Here is a 12,275-nt window from a genome sequence, read left to right on the forward strand (position 1 = left end):
TAACTAAATGACCCACCAGTCCTGCCTTGTTCTGAAACTGGACATTTATTCTATAATTTCTCTAAGCCAATTAGCCAAGCTTTTGTCATCTTATAATACTTTTTTTCAGGCAAAATTCAGTTCTACATAAACTTGGCTTTATAATTTGCAAAGGAAATATCCACTGTTTGGTAAGTCTTGATCAATTTTTTGAACAAGCACAGATTTGTGCTCTAAGCTTATATGTGAATTTTAAATCAGGTCTTACTTTTTTTAAAACTGTGAAAATCATTCAAACAGAGTAAGAAAAAAATTAGCCCAAAATTATATAAAGTAGTTCTGAATGGAACCAACTTTGCCTAAATCCAAATGACTCACACTGGCTCTTCGGTCGCAATGAGAATTTTTTTTATGAAAATAAGTGCAACTGAAGCGGTTGAAAGAAAAAGTGACCAATTACAAAAAGAAAATCTTTGAGTGTCTTCATCAGCTTTGGCCAAATATGCACTGGAGTCCTGCTGGTCTTTTCTATCCTTTTCCTCTGTAAGTGGGCTGAGTCACATCTGCATTCATCAGTCAGAACGTGTCTGTGTTTGTCATACATAACTGATTACCACCATGTAATACCATCTGGATGAGTCAGCTCATCCTGTTTCCTTCAGGGTGTTCCAGATGTGGCGGCACCTTTTTTACAGCCTTCAAGGCCACTGTAAGACTGTACACTAACAATGCAATTTAGTCTCTTTTACAATTACAAAAATAAATAAATAAATAGCAGCACAATGGATAGACAGATAGAATGAAGCGTGAGCAGTGTTGTACCTGGCATAAGTGGCTGTCCTGTCAATCCCATTGGAGGCATTCCCAAGTTGTTCATGGCTGTTGCCCAGGCATTGGGATCTGACATAGGCATGGTCATTGAGCTGGAGTCCATGGTCATGTTACAGACGCCTTCTGAAGAATAAAAAAGACACAAAGAATGGAACATAAGAGGAGTTCTTGTAGTGCCAAGAAAGTTCTTTCCAAAGCTTGTGTAGATTGTTGCTTTTGTGTTTCCCCTCAGTCACTGTTACACCTGGTTTCTGTTGACTGAATACCAACAACCACCAATGACATAGAAAAAGGTTGTTTTGATTTTTTAAGAGCTCAAATTCCTGGATTTGTTAAAGGTTATGCCATTCTCAAAATGTTGTTGAGATAAGTGGGGCAAACTCTATTCAATAAGCCCATTCCACATGGGAACAATTTTGCCAATCAGAATCCCATGGGTGACATTAGAGATCAACCGTCCAGTATGTAAATATCCATAGTGTCATCATGACTAAACTTCTTGTTTTTTCATGTTTTAGTTCATGTTATGCACTTTGTCACATTTGAACTTTGTTCATTAAGTCTTGTTCTCAAGTTTTCTGTCCTTCTATAATCACAATTCCAGATGGTTTATTTGAACTAGGGGTGTAAACTGGCAAGAGTCTGGCAATACGTTACAAATCACGATACATCCCAATACTGTAATAAAAACAAATTTTTGCTCTTTTTTTTTGGATCACATAAACTTGCCCTAACCTCCTCGGAAGCATCGGAGCTGCAGCCCTGAAGTCCTGACAGTATGATAAGAAGTGGCCAAGGACCGGTGAGTAGGTTATGCAGCGGTATTCGTTGTTCAATGTGCAAAACAAAACAAATTTTTGCTCTTCTTTTTTTTTTTTTTTGAGAGGCTTTTTTGACTTTAAAAAAAAAAAAAACTCTACCTGAATATTAATATGTCTTTCTTGGTAATAAAAAGGTAAGATTCGTTTTATTTTATGGTCACACCATTATATACTAAGCCGTAAAACTGTACCTCATATGCAAGTTGATTTTACCCAAACAAATTAACTGAGCTTTTCTTTTGGTAAATTAAGAAATTTTTGTTCTTAAAGGGAACAAATTGTTGTTTTGGTTGCGGTGTAGAGCTGCTCTAAGAGGGTCAGTGTGCTGTACTGCCAACTAGTGATTTAAGTGGAAAACAATAGTGAGATACTAAAAGATGCTCATAAATGATTAATTGAATATCGTCTTGTCGGCATTTTAAATCGATACAAGTATCGCCAAACAAAATATTGTGATATATCGCTGAATCGATTTTTCCCTACACACCTAATTTAAACATGCAAAGAAAGTAGATTTTTTTGTACTGAAGTGAAGTTAAAAACGGCGTCCAGGTTAAAGAAACATCAAGAAATAAAACAGAATGAAACAGAAAAACAACTGGGGAAAATGCTTCTTGTGTTAAAGCTCCCAATGACTTTACCTATATGTTCCATTTCAGCTTTGTCATTGTTTAAGAAGGTTATTTTAATTCATCTCAAACACACTTGTGCCTGTTTTTAAATTGAGAATTTTCTTCGGTTCTCTGTCATTTTTTATTATTAATTCTTGAAATGGAGGACCTCCTTGAAAACGAGATGTTCCATCTCTAGGAGTCTGTCCTCCCACTCTAGTCTAAATGTGTAAATAAAAATAAATATACATTTTAAAGTTTTTATTTTTACTTTAATTTTCATTCCAGCTGACATTGGTACATCAGACAGTTTCTGGGAGAGTTAAGAGGCCACGCCACGGACCAAACAAAGCAGGAAGGAGGTCATTGAGGGTGGAAGAGAAAAGTAATAAAGGTCGTTTAGGCATCTCGGCCTGCCTCCTTTCAACAAATCGTGTCTGTGTTCAGTCTGTCTGGGGGGAGAGGAAAGGGGAGGAGAGGGTTCTGTGACCCCACAGTCTGTCTCACACCACAGTGATTTCAACAGTGCTGTCATGAAGAATCAATTCCTCCTGGTGTTGTTGTTTGCTTGGTTGCTTCATCTGCCTTGGCTTTTGACACTTCCTGTCTCAGTGACCTGTGCTAAGAGCCCTGTGGGAGCAGTGGCATGTGGCTAAACAAACAAACCATAATACCATGCAAATATAAATGTGTCTATCAATATCTCCATTTTAAATCCCTTCTTTTGGAGGACCACAGCTTTTTTTGGCATTCAGAGGGAGATATTTCCTAAAATAAGGTGACAACTCAGTCTGTTAGGTAAATTTCATAAATTTACAGTCTCATCCATTAATCGAAAAGGCTTGTTTCTTTCTGAGCATCGCATAAAATAGCCAATATTTTTAAGTCCCCTTAACAAAAAGCCTTGAAGTAAGGTCAACATGTATGCTTTCTACTTACCCCAGCAGGTCATTCTCCCCCATCTGCAGTTTATTTCACAGCTCTAAATGCTTTTTAATTCTCTCCTCTGCCCGACCTCTTCCTCTGTGACAGACCTGTAAATTGCTGTGACTGCTGGCTGAGTCAAGCTGCCCTCGTCCACCATGCCAAAGCCAACACTGCAGTTAATAATGAGAAGAGCTGCACCCGGCACACACTTCACACTACAGAAGGTCTGAGGCAGAGCAGAACGCGCAGCTAACACATTCAGACGTACGTGTGTCTGTTTGAAGCGCCATGACTACATTGGTATTGCTGGTGTTCCGACACAGCTGGTGATATGTAATAATGCTGTTTGCTTCTTTGCCTCTCTTCTCCCAGATCCTAATTGCTGAGCGTTCGGCCGTCACGTTAAAGATGAGTGAGTGTGTGTACTGCTGTGATAATGCTGCTGACGAAGACTTCACAAGCTCCTTAATGAGACAACCCTATTTAGCAAGGACACTTTTACAGAAGTATAAGTGTAGGAAAGGAGTAGTGCTGAGCTATGGAAGAGCAGCTTTAATGGAGTTTGCAACACACTGATAAGACTTGACAAATACACGTTCCAAGTTATTATGTAAATTGCACTTAAGTGTCAAAAAGATAAAATTATTTTAATGAAATTCATGGATGATTTTGTGTCTCACTGAAATCAATCTCAGACACCTGTGATCATTTGTTTTCCAGGTGAGAGCAATTAAGGGAGAAACTACTAAAGAAGAACGTTCCCACAGAAATGTGGGAAAGAAAAAGGATCTCTGAAACAGTTTAATGGCCTGGACAAAGTATCAAAACACTGAATACTTCATGAAAACGTCAGATCATTGTACTATTAAGACAGGGGTGTCACACATTTGGCCCACAGGCGTATCTGACCCACCAAATGGTTTATTCCGGCCCAGCCACGAAGAGAAAAAAATAGAAGGACATAAAAAAAATAAAAATATATATATATATATATATATAATAAAAAAATTGGCCATTTCTGTGGCGAGGTATGGTTATTTAAAGAAGTGGCTGCAAAGCACAATTCCGCTACTAGGGGAGGCAAAGGAAAAGAAATGCCGACATAACAAGGGATGAAGAAATAAACATTTGTTTGAAAGGGTGTGCAACCTCTGGGTAAGATGTAGTTAAGTTCCGTGCCAGCCTCACCGCTGTTTTCTAAAACATTTTTTATGGTTTTTATGGTTCTTTATCAAGAAGGAAAGGACATCCCTAGGCTTTTGTCAGGGTTTTAAAATACAAACACTTTAGCAGTGCATTATGGGATTTGTAGTGTATTAACAGCTCTAATAGTGATCAGATATTATCGAATGGGCTGAGTTTGGCATATGTTTTCTAAAAAGAGCAAAACAAAAACATGACAGTGATCCAAAGAAACAGATGAGGCTTTCAGAGAAAACAGGCTGACATCTGCTTTAATGAGGTTAAAGAAGAAGAACATGACACTGAATAAACAGAGTATTGAAAACAAGCCAATGATCTAAGTAAAAAATTTCAGTTGATTTTTTTTTTTTTTTTTTTTGAATGAAGTGTTCATTTCTGGAACAAGACTTAGGTGAGAAATGTTAAGCTCATTGGGGCAGGGAGCCTTCAGAGTATCTGGTTACCATGGTGATATAGGAGGGGGTGTTACTCTATTTTGGGCAGGAAGTTGTTGTGGATTCTGGGATGAGGAGTTCTCTTTCTGACCTGTAGAGATGGCCATTCAGTAAACAAACTCTGTAAATTTTTGTTTAGAAAACTGTATCAGCCAATGTTCAACTATTAAAAGTTTCCTCCTTGAAAAGTTGAGCAGACAATTTTGGGTTATTTCTCAGTGTGGGGATACACCCCATTAATTTTTTTTTCCTGCAAAATGATCCAAAGCAAGCGGAATAACTCAAATGGTCCCTTTTTTCAATAAAAACAAATAGTAAATAGAGGTTTTGTTTTATTCTTTAATTTTGAATGTCAATACCATTAACAGAATGACGTATTTGTTATTAACACAAAAAAAAGACAAATTCAAAAAAGCTCTCAGGCTTTTTTCTGTTTAAAATCTATTCATAACAGAATATGTTATAAAGTACAGCACTTTTGGAATGAAAATGGAACATTTAAGCATGTATCTGATAATGTTTCCTATCATCATCTTGCATTAATCTGTCTACAGTCAAGTGAAATGTTGATGGAGAAAGACTTCTATTGTCATTATAGGACAGAGTGAACAAGTTACAACACTAAAAATTACAAAAATGTCAGTATTTCAATATCATACAAGCTAATTAGATGTTAGAACATAACTGCTTAATGCAAATTTTTGCAAAAGTCTTTTAAAAGACACCATGTATTGAACTGGTCTGGTCATGTATGTTTGAGCTTACTTTAAATTTATTGAAAAAAATAATTTAATTTCACCCCTACACCCGTTTACTGTGTTTTTAGCGTATTTCCACGAAGCTAACTCTTTAATCATGAGGCTCCTGCAGCAGCACACCTTCTTATTACCAATACTCACTCCATCCTTTACTCAAAAGTTCTTCGGCCCATCAGAATTTTTTAAGATTGTGCCCCCAAGAGCACGACCCTGCCCGTGTTTGCTCCTTACATGTGCCACACGGTGCCATTCCATCAATACCTGGAGTTCAATAGTTAGTAACTGACACCTCCTGAAACCTCTAAAAAATGTGCACTGAAAAACAAAAGACACCTGGATCCGTGGCAAAGTCAAGCGCTGCCTGAAACGTTATCAGTCAGAGAATATTTCTGAGAGATCTGATAGTTAAAGTAGTTCTGTGAAGGCTCTTACAAGGCTAAAATAAAGATACAGTAAAACTCTGGAGCTACATCCAAGGTCATGTGAGCAGAAACACTAAAAATAATCAGAAAGACTTCCAGGAATTATTAAAATATTTAACTTATTTTTAGTGGTTAGCTCAAAGTACTGTGAGCTGATTATGTCGCATTTCATTTTGAACAACCAGCAGTTGAACTTGTGCTCAGCCTGACTCTGTGTGTTGTCTCTTACTTGTTTTGCATCAAAAATGCTATAAAACAATCAAACAATGAAAACAATGTGACCCTTACTTTGTTGTGAACACTGCAAAAAAACGACTTATAATTTGAACACTACCACACATGAACGGGTTGAAAGATGTTAAAATATTTTTTACTGTTCAGCCATACATCCTTGTTCTGAAAAACAAATATCTGCATTCAGGAGGTTGCCCACGGCGATCAAAGCCATCGTTATTTTGATTCAGATGGTGTCCAGGCAGCCCAAGGCTTTCCTCTTTCTCAGATTCTCTTCCGGCTGTGACCAGCTTTTAGCTTTCCTAAAAGCTCCCCCCAGGAGGCAGATAGGATATTAAGTCATTTAAAGGCCCATTGGCCATAAGTCCCTGCGGAAGGGTGGGGTGGGGTAATTTAGTCCAATATGTGCACGGGTTTTTACCAGCTTATCAAAGGTTTATTACAAGCCCAAGAGAGGAAAATTCAAGAGGGAATGAAAGAGATGAAGGGGTGATACAAAGGAAATAATGGGTTCCCTTTGAGAGACAGTCCAGACCAAACCAAGAATTCAACTGTGAGGGATATTCTTCCCTGCTGAAAGGACGACATGATGAAACAAACCCTCTGGCGTGGACCAAAATATCAAAAATACCAGCTAACCTCCAGCAACACATGACACACATGACATAATAAACAGTGTCATAATTTATTCACGAGTAGCTCAAAGCAGCAACTCAGGAGGTGGAGTGGCCGTCCTTCAGCTGGAGGGCGGCTGGATTGATCGCAGACCTCTCCGGTTCTCATGTCCAAAGTGTTCCAGGGCAGGGAACCAAACCCCACAATCCCCCTCAGTGGGCTCCTCACTTGTAAGTCACTTTTGATCAAACCATCTGCTAAATAAATGTCAAGCATGCCACATGACTCAGCTTGTTAGCAGAGGAAACTTACAGAGGCACTTTTTGATGATCCGTTAATCCACTGCATCTGATCAACAGGACCAGTCACTACTTGTCCTGTGAAGTCCACTTGGGGGGGGGATGGAGGGGTACACTTAGTTTTTCATAAAGTGCTGTAAAATGTTGTATAAATGACAACCCTCAAAATCCGACCTCAAAGAAAATGAAGAGATCCCAGAGGAGGTGATGGGTAGAGGAGGTCATGCCTTTGCTAAGCAAGACAAAGTTCAAGGCCCAATCTTAATTCTTCCCTTCTCCCATCCCCTCCATTTGAAGGGGCACTTTAATGTATTTTTTAAATCCGACCCTCCAAACTAGGGGGGTACAAAGTCCCCCATTGCGAGGGAGGGTAAACCACGTCACCTGGGTGCGCTATGATGCACAGAAGTTTATATGTAAATGTAAGTAATGACTTTTTGTTGTAGCAGGACCTTTTTAAAGTTATGAAACCGCTGTTTTTATGTATATTCAAGCGTGGGGAGCTCTGCGCTAGCGGACCAGCAATTTTTGGTGACGCCATCGAACAAAAGTGACGTCTGAAATATGAGAGAACATTTTTTCATAACTCTTCGTTTGAAGAGCTAAATGAAGTGGAAGGAAGAAGGGAAGAATTTGTATTGGGCCCAAGACTCCAATATACACAATTTTTAACCACGAAAAAAAAAAGAAACAAAGGAGGTAAGGAGGTTTGCTCTGCATTCAAAACCTGAAATAGAAAAGATCAAACAGCACACATGACGACCAGAGTTACAGGTCAACTGGATAAAGCCCAATAATGACAGCCTGGACAGTAGCGTATCACCTCTTACTGCAGAGGAATGGATTTACTTTGATCAATAAATCAATGCACCCTCCCCCAATGAGATGGTGTACCGGGACAAGGACAGCAGTCAGATTAAATGGCCTTGTTGAGTTATAATCATAGCTATAACCGTAAAGTGTGTGTAAGGCCTAACTGACTGTAATAAAATCGTCTCTACTGAGACGAGCTTTGACGCACTCTACAGAGACAGCAGGATAAAGAAACTCTGATGGGACGAGGGGAGAACTCCCACTCCAGCCCTCTGTTTGTCTTCTGGGACCCCCATGGACAAGGCTTCCAGGCTCCTGGACCACCCCCTCAAATCCTCACATAAAAAAAATTAGAAAGTTGACCTTTTTTCATGGGTTAAATGCACATCCAGCATGAATCCTAAAGAGTAGAAACTTTAGAGCAGGGGTCTCAAACTCGCGGCCCGCGGGATGATAATAAAAACTTTATGAAAAATAGAATTAGCAAGATCATGTTAAAAAAAGTATGAGAGCAAGAATGGCAATTCTGACAAATAAAATGACCCAGTAATAGCTGTTTATTTCTCTACAGAAGTCTATGAGATTTTGGCTTCTTTGAGCCGGAAGGTACTTCCTGTTGGGGATGCGAGGGGGTAGGAGTCACTCAGTCAATGGTCTGGATTTTTTTTTTTCTTTCCAGTATATTAAAACCACATATCTCAGAATGAGACAGACAAGAAAACAGAGGACAGGGAGAAAATGTATAGCAGAGTGTATCTGCCTTCAACCTACACAGCAGCTGATCAAATATCAAGACCCTCCAGAGAAGACTGTTTTCTGAAAAGCATGTTGTATCTGAGCCAGAAGACATGACACGGCAACCTGAAGGAGGAACCAGTGGAGAACCACTTTTTGATCAAAAAGCAATGAGACACTTCTCTGTAACTCTCTGTTCTGAAGCTGCTCAATTTCTTTCAGGAAAACATTTTTTTTTTTACATGAGTCAGTTCGAATTATTTCCTGAAATACCCAAAGTGTATTCAATGCATAGTCATTAAAAAACTATTGAGAAAAGCCAATCTGCAAAAATATTTTAGTCTGCAATTTTGTTTGTGCTGCTTTTGTCTGAGGAAAACAAATCTATTCTCTTTAATAACAGTGAATTTAAAAAATTTGAATTTTGATCTGTCTCCATTCTTTGGTTTATCGGATAAGCAATATTTTCAGTCGGCGGAAAGCCTCATGCTGTTTTAGTTGTGTTTTTTTTTTTTGTCATTCAGAAGTGTTAATCTGCATTGATGTGTTCTTTCTTGTCTGTTCTTAACACAGAGGGAGAGCACTCTAATAGCATTTTACAAGCTTGTCCAGAGTAATGAAAAGTAAATCTTGAGCAGACAGATGAGCATAATTGAGTTTCAACACCTGTCGCCTTGGTAAACCAAAAAGAAAAACTTCTAACTTTAGGTTTTTTTTATAACTCTTAAGTTGAGAATTTGGATGAACCGTCTGGGATTTTGTAAACGATCACTCAAGATGCAGAGTTCATGTCACAAACTTAGGTATCTTTCCAGAAACTAGGCATATTTCCAGATTCCTTGTATTTCTTACAAGATTCATTTCATTTCATAATGGTATAGGTCAATTTGATTAACAACTTGCCACAGACAGATTGGATCGTAAGTATAAACATCAATCCATGGAGTCGATTAATCGTTACACCCCTACACACACTACAGTTTTAGACAATGTGTCAAAAAGAGGAGACCCTCAAAACATACTAAACACCTTCAATAGTCTAAAACCCTATTAGGAGCACCATTCTGATGAATTATGAAAGGGCTCTTAAAAGAAAATATGTCCTCTCCAAAAGACTATTTTTTCCCGTGACTTACATGCGCGCACTCCTACAGTATCTGTTTAATAATGCATCGTTGCCCTTCTCTGCACTCTTTTGATCTGTTAATTATGACAAAGCTGCAAGGGGTCTAGTGATTAGCAGTGGCACAGTCAAGAGTGCCCTGAGTGCTACACTACAACACGTCTCAATTAGGATCAGAAAAGACGATGACAAATCGAAGGTTTGAGGATCACAAAGAAAGCCTGAAGACAGTCCGACCTTGTGGTGGGGAAGAAACTTGGAGAGGATGCCCCCCTGCTGTTTCCCTTTTATAGATTACAAAGTCTTCTGGTGATTTTTCAACCACTAAAACACGTCTGAATCCTTGGATAACTGTTTTCTTTTAAGTGTTGTGAACCTATCAACTGGGGAAAACCTACAGGAGATCAAGTACTTTTTTTTTCTCATCACCGCGGGTTGAGTTTCTTATCGCGCAGGATGTTAAACATCTCTCAGGCATTCCTGCTCTCACTTGTATCCTTTTCTTATCGGCAGCGATGCTATCTTTTCATTTCATTCACAGACATCTGATTTGTTTGAGGAGGAAGAATACATTCCACTCCTTTTCTGCACCTTCAAAGCAGCCAAACAAATAATCAGTATTAAACTACGTGGGCTGAAGCTTATAAACTCATACATAAAAGAAGCTATTACATTTCCAACTATGAATGTGAGTATCTAGTGTCAAATTTTAGATATTTAAAACAGCACAGGGGAATAATCCTCAATGATATGAAAGATGAAACTACCAGTAAAAACAACAGGTAAAAGGAAATACATATTCGGGTGTTTCTGTTGAGTTGCTAAAAGTAGCTTTAATGAGGTTATTGACCCTAAAATCTGCATTTGAAGAAAACAATCTAAGTCTATGATCAGAGGTGAAGGTCTAAGAAAAACGTCTAGTCTTATGTGACTAACATGAAGATTAAACAAAAAACATCTAGCTTCAATCAGAAGTCAAAGGGCAATAAATCTTAGTTGACCAGCTAAATTGGAAAACTTTAATAAAAGGGCTGCCAAAGTACTCAATTAGAATTACACATTCACTATTTAATTCACTTTAGGATTCAACAAGATTTCAGCAAATATCTTAGATATTTGATTAAAATCATGATTTTCCTGAAAACCTGAAAACAGCTTTTTCTTAAATCTTCCCCATAAGCACTTGGTTAAAATACGACAGGAGGCATCCATTTATCCAATTTCTGAGTACGCTTAATCCTTTCAGGGTCACAGGGTTGCTGGAGCCTATCCCAGCTACTGTTAAGTGAAGGCGGGGTAGAACCCTAGGCAGGTCGCCGGTCTGTCACACAACCAAACACATACACTCACGGACAATTAAAGCCTCGTTTCCACTGAGCTGTCCGGTATAATCCGGTATTTTGAGCGTTTCCATTGTAAAATGGACGCATTACACAGACATTAGTAAGCACCAATATAGCGCTAAACTAGTATTTCCGTTTTCCTCTTTAAAGCGGTTTTCTTCTTAGCTGCTCGCAAAGTAATAAAAAGGCGAGCTGCTGGATGACCTCCATTTTTATTGGTTTTCTAGTCATCTCACTACAATGACACGCTACCGGTCCACACCACCATGACATACTATGGAGCTGGTAAGTCCCGCCCATCTGTAAAACTCCACTGGACCTCTGGATTGAAAAACCATCAATGCAAGTGAGTGTGGGAAAATATGGGCAGGACTTAAGTAAAAAATATTCTGTAAGTAAATATATCTTTCACTACATCACATACTATACCAATACACTGCAGTCTTGTAATAGAGAGTTGGTATAACTGTTTTTAGGCCTAGTATCCCATGTATATTATTTTAACTACACATTCCTTTTTTCATAGAATTGAAAGACTGCCAGATGGGGGTGGGAGGACAGGTATGTTCTCCTCACACTAAGAGACCCTAATTGTTGATATTTATTTCTCCAGCTTTATGTTCTGAGCATTGTTTTTCTATTCTTCTACGTAGACTGTCCAGAGTTACTTTTGGTTTTGACTGAGACACGATTTCACACAACACAGTTCCACTTGGAGCACAGATTGAACTATTTTGAGGTGAAAAGGGAGAGCAGGTTTCAATAAAAAGTGTCTTAACAGTTAAAAAAACGGTAACTGGTCCATACCGTGCTGCTACGTTACCTGACAGAACCGCTCAGTGGAAATGAGCCTTTAGATCCACCAACTAACCTTTCCAACATGTTTTCGAACTTTTGGAAGAAATCTAGAGGAAAACCTCAGAGAACAAGCAAACTCCGCACTAAGCAAAAGTTAAAGGTTTATGATCAAAACTTTCTTAATTGCAAAGAAAATGTAAAGTGTTGAGAATAAAAATTCAAAATTTGCAAATACAAATATTTAAAATTTGCTTTTAAAGACTAAATATGTTTGGATTTGCAAACTTTTCTAATGTTTGCTTTCACAAAATTTACAATTGCAAACTTTT

General features: G+C 38.4%; 1 protein-coding gene across 3 annotated transcripts in view; it reads right to left on the reverse strand.

Annotated features, from left to right (window-relative positions):
- Nucleotides 1-12,275, reverse strand: part of enox2 (ecto-NOX disulfide-thiol exchanger 2) — a 204,314-nt gene that overhangs the window by 73,265 nt on the left and 118,774 nt on the right. For all 3 annotated transcript variants that reach the window (XM_024283495.2, XM_036214036.1, XM_024283497.2), the window contains one exon: nucleotides 802-933. In XM_024283495.2, the coding sequence (XP_024139263.1) occupies nucleotides 802-933 (132 nt within the window). The remainder of the gene's footprint in view (nucleotides 1-801; nucleotides 934-12,275) is intronic.

Source organism: Oryzias melastigma, linkage group LG10 (genome assembly GCF_002922805.2).
Source record: "Oryzias melastigma strain HK-1 linkage group LG10, ASM292280v2, whole genome shotgun sequence".
Taxonomy (NCBI): Eukaryota; Metazoa; Chordata; class Actinopteri; order Beloniformes; family Adrianichthyidae; genus Oryzias; species Oryzias melastigma.